The sequence below is a fragment of the Poromitra crassiceps genome (genome assembly GCF_964638095.1).
Source record: "Poromitra crassiceps genome assembly, chromosome: 12".
Classification (NCBI taxonomy): Eukaryota; Metazoa; Chordata; class Actinopteri; order Beryciformes; family Melamphaidae; genus Poromitra; species Poromitra crassiceps.
The window spans coordinates 3,889,171-3,896,670 of record NC_139632.1 but is presented as its reverse complement, the minus strand read 5'-3'; the positions used below and the strand labels follow the sequence as shown (position 1 = coordinate 3,896,670).

Here is a 7,500-nt window from a genome sequence, read left to right as displayed (position 1 = left end):
GGGGGGGGTTTGAGAAAGATGATCTAAAGTTAGAATCGTCATATTTTCATACTGTATATATGGAGGGAACCTGTGCATGTTATCTGGCTGTGAGGCTCTCCTGTCCAAGAATAGTTACCTTGGTCTCTGGAGATGTCTGGCTTGTACCAGAACTTGGAAGTGTCCTGAACAAACTTCACAGTGTCCTGCTTACTGCCCAAGTCTGCAAGACACAGATACAAAAAAACTCCATTAGATATGACATTGCAGTATAGCAGAGCTAATCAGGAGAAAACTCCATTAGATATGACATCGCAGTATAGCAGAGCTAATCAGGAGAAAACTCCATTAGATATGACATCGCAGTATAGCAGAGCTAATCAGGAGAGAGCGAGTATGAAAGAGATTGCTAGAGAGACAGATACTGAAATCTCTAAGGCCATGTTCACACTACAGGCAAATCCGATTTGCTGCTAAAGTCATTAATCCTCATTATCTTGATTGGTTTCACAAATCTGATTTGGGCAAGTGTTCAAGTCGGATCTGTGTGTCCAGACCTCCATATGTGGTTTGGGACAAGTGACACAGATCAGACTTGGAGCGTCCAGACTCATAAAACCAATCTGGATAGAATCATGAACAGGTCATTAAAGTTCACAAATCAGATTTGGCCTCCTAGTCTGAACATGGCCTAAGTGCCACAGAGAGGGAAGGATACCTCGAGCATAACATATTTGGTAGAGCAGCCTACCTGCTCCAGGTGATGGGGCCCCCCCACCGAGCCCTCTCAGGGGGTCAGGGGTCATGGAGGAGGAGAAGGGGATGCTGAGGCTGCTGCCACTGTGAGGGCTGGAGAAGCCACTGAGGGAGGGGGAGCGGGAGCCCAGCTCTCCCCCCTCGCCTCTCCTCTTCTCAGGCAGCCGGGGAGGAGGCAGGCCGCCGTCTTCCAGCCGCAGCCCCAGAGCCACCGCCTCCAACAGGCTGTGCTCCAGGCCTCCGTTCCCCAACAGCAACGAGGACAAATCCGAGTGGTCCGTCTCTCTACGGACCGCCGGACCACCCAGGCCTCTCAGAGCCCCCCGAGGGGAACTGTGGGCGTTGGGGGTGCTGAGGGAGAGAGGAGGCGAGGGCTGCGGGTGGAAGGGAGAGTTTGGAGTCCTGTCTTGCCACACTGGAGGCGGGGTCGAGCTGGAGAGAAGGCAGAGTGACATGTGCTCATTTCCACATGGCTCCAAAGCTTAAGACAGTAGACCTATAGTCACCTCCCCCTCCCTTGACAGTAGGCCTATAGTCACCTCCCCCTCCCTTGACAGTAGGCCTATAGTCACCTCCCCCTCCCTTGACAGTAGACCTATAGTCACCTCCCCCTCCCTTGACAGTAGGCCTATAGTCACCTCCCCCTCCCTTGACAGTAGACCTATAGTCACCTCCCCCTCCCTTGACAGTAGACCTATAGTCACCTCCCCCTCTCTTGACAGTAGACCTATAGTCACCTCCCCCTCCCTTGACAGTAGGCCTATAGTCACCTCCCCCTCCCTTGACAGTAGGCCTATAGTCACCTCCCCCTCCCTTGACAGTAGGCCTATAGTCACCTCCCCCTCTCTTGACAGTAGACCTATAGTCACCTCCCCCTCCCTTGACAGTAGACCTATAGTCACCTCCCCCTCTCTTGACAGTAGACCTATAGTCACCTCCCCCTCTCTTGACAGTAGACCTATAGTCACCTCCCCCTCTCTTGACAGTAGACCTATAGTCACCTCCCCCTCCCTTGTCAGTAGGCCTATAGTCACCTCCCCCTCCCTTGACAGTAGACCTATAGTCACCTCCCCCTCCCTTGTCAGTAGACCTATAGTCACCTCCCCCTCCCTTGACAGTAGGCCTATAGTCACCTCCCCCTCCCTTGTCAGAAGGCCTATAGTCACCTCCCCCTCCCTTGACAGTAGGCCTATAGTCACCTCCCCCTCCCTTGACAGTAGGCCTATAGTCACCTCCCCCTCCCTTGTCAGTAGACCTATAGTCACCTCCCCCTCCCTTGACAGTAGGCCTATAGTCACCTCCCCCTCCCTTGACAGTAGACCTATAGTCACCTCCCCCTCCCTTGTCAGTAGACCTATAGTCACCTCCCCCTCCCTTGACAGTAGGCCTATAGTCACCTCCCCCTCCCTTGTCAGTAGGCCTATAGTCACCTCCCCCTCCCTTGACAGTAGGCCTATAGTCACCTCCCCCTCCCTTGACAGTAGGCCTATAGTCACCTCCCCCTCCCTTGTCAGTAGACCTATAGTCACCTCCCCCTCCCTTGACAGTAGGCCTATAGTCACCTCCCCCTCCCTTGACAGTAGACCTATAGTCACCTCCCCCTCCCTTGACAGTAGACCTATAGTCACCTCCCCCTCCCTTGACAGTAGGCCTATAGTCACATCCCCCTCTCTTGACAGTAGACCTATAGTCACCTCCCCCTCCCTTGACAGTAGACCTATAGTCACCTCCCCCTCCCTTGACAGTAGACCTATAGTCACCTCCCCCTCTCTTGACAGTAGACCTATAGTCACCTCCCCCTCCCTTGACAGTAGACCTATAGTCACCTCCCCCTCCCTTGACAGTAGACCTATAGTCACCTCCCCCTCCCTTGACAGTAGACCTATAGTCACCTCCCCCTCTCTTGACAGTAGACCTATAGTCACCTCCCCCTCCCTTGACAGTAGACCTATAGTCACCTCCCCCTCCCTTGACAGTAGACCTATAGTCACCTCCCCCTCCCTTGACAGTAGGCCTATAGTCACCTCCCCCTCTCTTGACAGTAGACCTATAGTCACCTCCCCCTCCCTTGACAGTAGACCTATAGTCACCTCCCCCTCCCTTGACAGTAGACCTATAGTCACCTCCCCCTCTCTTGACAGTAGACCTATAGTCACCTCCCCCTCCCTTGACAGTAGACCTATAGTCACCTCCCCCTCCCTTGACAGTAGGCCTATAGTCACCTCCCCCCTACCTTGACAGTAGGCCTATAGTCACCTCCCCCTCCCTTGACAGTAGGCCTATAGTCACCTCCCCCTCTCTTGACAGTAGGGCTATAGTCACCTCCCCCTCTCTTGACAGTAGGCCTATAGTCACCTCCCCCTCCCTTGACAGTAGGGCTATAGTCACCTCCCCCTCTCTTGACAGTAGGCCTATAGTCACCTCCCCCTCTCTTGACAGTAGGGCTATAGTCACCTCCCCCTCTCTTGACAGTAGGCCTATAGTCACCTCCCCCTCCCTTGACAGTAGACCTATAGTCACCTCCCCCTCTCTTGACAGTAGGCCTATAGTCACCTCCCCCTCCCTTGACAGTAGGCCTATAGTCACCTCCCCCTACCTTGACAGTAGGCCTATAGTCACCTCCCCCTCCCTTGACAGTAGGCCTATAGTCACCTCCCCCCTCTCTTGACAGTAGGGCTATAGTCACCTCCCCCTCTCTTGACAGTAGGGCTATAGTCACCTCCCCCTCTCTTGACAGTAGACCTATAGTCACCTCCCCCTCTCTTGACAGTAGACCTATAGTCACCTCCCCCCTCCCTTGACAGTAGACCTATAGTCACCTCCCCCTCCCTTGACAGTAGGCCTATAGTCACCTCCCCCTCCCTTGACAGTAGGCATATAGTCACCTCCCCCTCTCTTGACAGTAGGCCTATAGTCACCTCCCCCCTCCCTTGACAGTAGGCCTATAGTCACCTCCCCCTCCCTTGACAGTAGGCCTATAGTCACCTCCCCCTCCCTTGACAGTAGACCTATAGTCACCTCCCCCTCCCTTGACAGTAGACCTATAGTCACCTCCCCCTCCCTTGACAGTAGGCCTATAGTCACCTCCCCCTCCCTTGACAGTAGACCTATAGTCACCTCCCCCTCCCTTGACAGTAGGCCTATAGTCACCTCCCCCTCTCTTGACAGTAGACCTATAGTCACCTCCCCCTCCCTTGACAGTAGGGCTATAGTCACCTCCCCCTCCCTTGACAGTAGACCTATAGTCACCTCCCCCTCTCTTGACAGTAGACCTATAGTCACCTCCCCCCTCTCTTGACAGTAGACCTATAGTCACCTCCCCCTCCCTTGACAGTAGACCTATAGTCACCTCCCCCTCTCTTGACAGTAGACCTATAGTCACCTCCCCCCTCCCTTGACAGTAGGCCTATAGTCACCTCCCCCTCCCTTGACAGTAGACCTATAGTCACCTCCCCCTCTCTTGACAGTAGGCCTATAGTCACCTCCCCCTCCCTTGACAGTAGGCCTATAGTCACCTCCCCCTCCCTTGACAGTAGACCTATAGTCACCTCCCCCTCCCTTGACAGTAGGCCTATAGTCACCTCCCCCTCCCTTGACAGTAGACCTATAGTCACCTCCCCCTCTCTTGACAGTAGACCTATAGTCACCTCCCCCTCCCTTGACAGTAGGCCTATAGTCACCTCCCCCCTCCCTTGACAGTAGACCTATAGTCACCTCCCCCTCTCTTGACAGTAGGCCTATAGTCACCTCCCCCTCCCTTGACAGTAGACCTATAGTCACCTCCCCCTCTCTTGACAGTAGGCCTATAGTCACCTCCCCCTCCCTTGACAGTAGACCTATAGTCACCTCCCCCTCTCTTGACAGTAGACCTATAGTCACCTCCCCCTCCCTTGACAGTAGACCTATAGTCACCTCCCCCTCTCTTGACAGTAGACCTATAGTCACCTCCCCCTCTCTTGACAGTAGACCTATAGTCACCTCCCCCCTCTCTTGACAGTAGACCTATAGTCACCTCCCCCTCTCTTGACAGTAGACCTATAGTCACCTCCCCCTCCCTTGACAGTAGACCTATAGTCACCTCCCCCTCTCTTGACAGTAGACCTATAGTCACCTCCCCCTCTCTTGACAGTAGACCTATAGTCACCTCCCCCTCTCTTGACAGTAGGCCTATAGTCACCTCCCCCTCCCTTGACAGTAGGCCTATAGTCACCTCCCCCTCCCTTGACAGTAGGCCTATAGTCACCTCCCCCTCCCTTGACAGTAGGCCTATAGTCACCTCCCCCTCCCTTGACAGTAGACCTATAGTCACCTCCCCCTCCCTTGACAGTAGACCTATAGTCACCTCCCCCTCTCTTGACAGTAGACCTATAGTCACCTCCCCCTCTCTTGACAGTAGACCTATAGTCACCTCCCCCCTCCCTTGACAGTAGACCTATAGTCACCTCCCCCTCTCTTGACAGTAGACCTATAGTCACCTCCCCCTCCCTTGACAGTAGGCCTATAGTCACCTCCCCCTCCCTTGACAGTAGACCTATAGTCACCTCCCCCTCTCTTGACAGTAGGCCTATAGTCACCTCCCCCTTCCCTTGACAGTAGACCTATAGTCACCTCCCCCTCTCTTGACAGTAGGCCTATAGTCACCTCCCCCTCCCTTGACAGTAGGCCTATAGTCACCTCCCCCTCCGTTGACAGTAGACCTATAGTCACCTCCCCCTCCCTTGACAGTAGACCTATAGTCACCTCCCCCTCCCTTGACAGTAGGCCTATAGTCACCTCCCCCTCCCTTGACAGTAGGCCTATAGTCACCTCCCCGTCCCAGTAGACCTATAGTCACCTCCCCCTCCCTTGACAGTAGACCTATAGTCACCTCCCCCCTCCCTTGACAGTAGACCTATAGTCACCTCCCCCTCCCTTGACAGTAGACCTATAGTCACCTCCCCCTCTCTTGACAGTAGACCTATAGTCACCTCCCCCTCCCTTGACAGTAGGCCTATAGTCACCTCCCCCTCCCTTGACAGTAGACCTATAGTCACCTCCCCCTCTCTTGACAGTAGACCTATAGTCACCCTCCCCCTCTCTTGTCAGTAGGCCTATAGTCACCTCCCCCTCCCTTGACAGTAGACCTATAGTCACCTCCCCCTCTCTTGACAGTAGACCTATAGTCACCTCCCCCTCCCTTGACAGTAGGACCTATAGTCACCTTCCCCCTCTCTTGACAGTAGGCCTATAGTCACCTCCCCCCTCTCTTGACAGTAGGCCTATAGTCACCTCCCCCTCCCTTGACAGTAGGCCTATAGTCACCTCCCCCTCCCTTGACAGTAGACCTATAGTCACCTCCCCCTCCCTTGACAGTAGACCTATAGTCACCTCCCCCTCTCTTGACAGTAGGCCTATAGTCACCTCCCCTCCCTTGACAGTAGACCTATAGTCACCTCCCCCTCCCTTGACAGTAGACCTATAGTCACCTCCCCCTCTCTTGACAGTAGGCCTATAGTCACCTCCCCCTCTCTTGACAGTAGGCCTATAGTCACCTCCCCCTCCCTTGACAGTAGACCTATAGTCACCTCCCCCTCCCTTGACAGTAGGCCTATAGTCACCTCCCCCTCTCTTGACAGTAGGCCTATAGTCACCCTCCCCCTCCCTTGACAGTAGACCTATAGTCACCTCCCCCTCCCTTGACAGTAGACCTATAGTCACCTCCCCCTCCCTTGACAGTAGGCCTATAGTCACCTCCCCCTCCCTTGACAGTAGACCTATAGTCACCTCCCCCTCCCTTGACAGTAGACCTATAGTCACCTCCCCCTCTCTTGACAGTAGGCCTATAGTCACCTCCCCCTCTCTTGACAGTAGGCCTATAGTCACCTCCCCCCTCTCTTGACAGTAGGCCTATAGTCACCTCCCCCTCTCTTGACAGTAGACCTATAGTCACCTCCCCCTCTCTTGACAGTAGAGCCTATAGTCACCTCCCCCTCTCTTGACAGTAGACCTATAGTCACCTCCCCCTCTCTTGACAGTAGGCCTATAGTCACCTCCCCCTCCCTTGACAGTAGACCTATAGTCACCTCCCCCCTCTCTTGACAGTAGGCCTATAGTCACCTCCCCCTCTCTTGACAGTAGGCCTATAGTCACCTCCCCCTCCCTTGACAGTAGACCTATAGTCACCTCCCCCTCCCTTGACAGTAGACCTATAGTCACCTCCCCCTCTCTTGACAGTAGGACCTATAGTCACCTCCCCCTCCCTTGACAGTAGACCTATAGTCACCTCCCCCTCCCTTGACAGTAGACCTATAGTCACCTCCCCCTCCCTTGACAGTAGACCTATAGTCACCTCCCCCCTCCCTTGACAGTAGACCTATAGTCACCTCCCCCTCTCTTGACAGTAGGCCTATAGTCACCTCCCCCTCTCTTGACAGTAGGCCTATAGTCACCTCCCCCTCCCTTGACAGTAGACCTATAGTCACCTCCCCCTCTCTTGACAGTAGACCTATAGTCACCTCCCCCTCTCTTGACAGTAGACCTATAGTCACCTCCCCCTCTCTTGACAGTAGACCTATAGTCACCTCCCCCTCTCTTGACAGTAGACCTATAGTCACCTCCCCCTCTCTTGACAGTAGACCTATAGTCACCTCCCCCTCTCTTGACAGTAGGACCTATAGTCACCTCCCCCTCTCTTGACAGTAGGCCTATAGTCACCTCCCCCTCTCTTGACAGTAGACCTATAGTCACCTCCCCCTCTCTTGACAGTAGGGCCTATAGTCACCTCCC

General features: G+C 54.3%; 1 protein-coding gene across 1 annotated transcript in view; it reads right to left on the bottom strand.

The window, feature by feature from the left end:
* The window catches only part of tns3.2 (tensin 3, tandem duplicate 2), a gene marked incomplete at its 5' end in the record, with an annotated part of 76,394 nt that overhangs the window by 6,972 nt on the left and 61,922 nt on the right, over nucleotides 1–7,500 (bottom strand). The window contains 2 exons of the mRNA XM_083648175.1: nucleotides 119–202; nucleotides 731–1,167. Coding sequence (XP_083504301.1) covers nucleotides 119–202; nucleotides 731–1,167 — 521 coding nt within the window. The remainder of the gene's footprint in view (nucleotides 1–118; nucleotides 203–730; nucleotides 1,168–7,500) is intronic.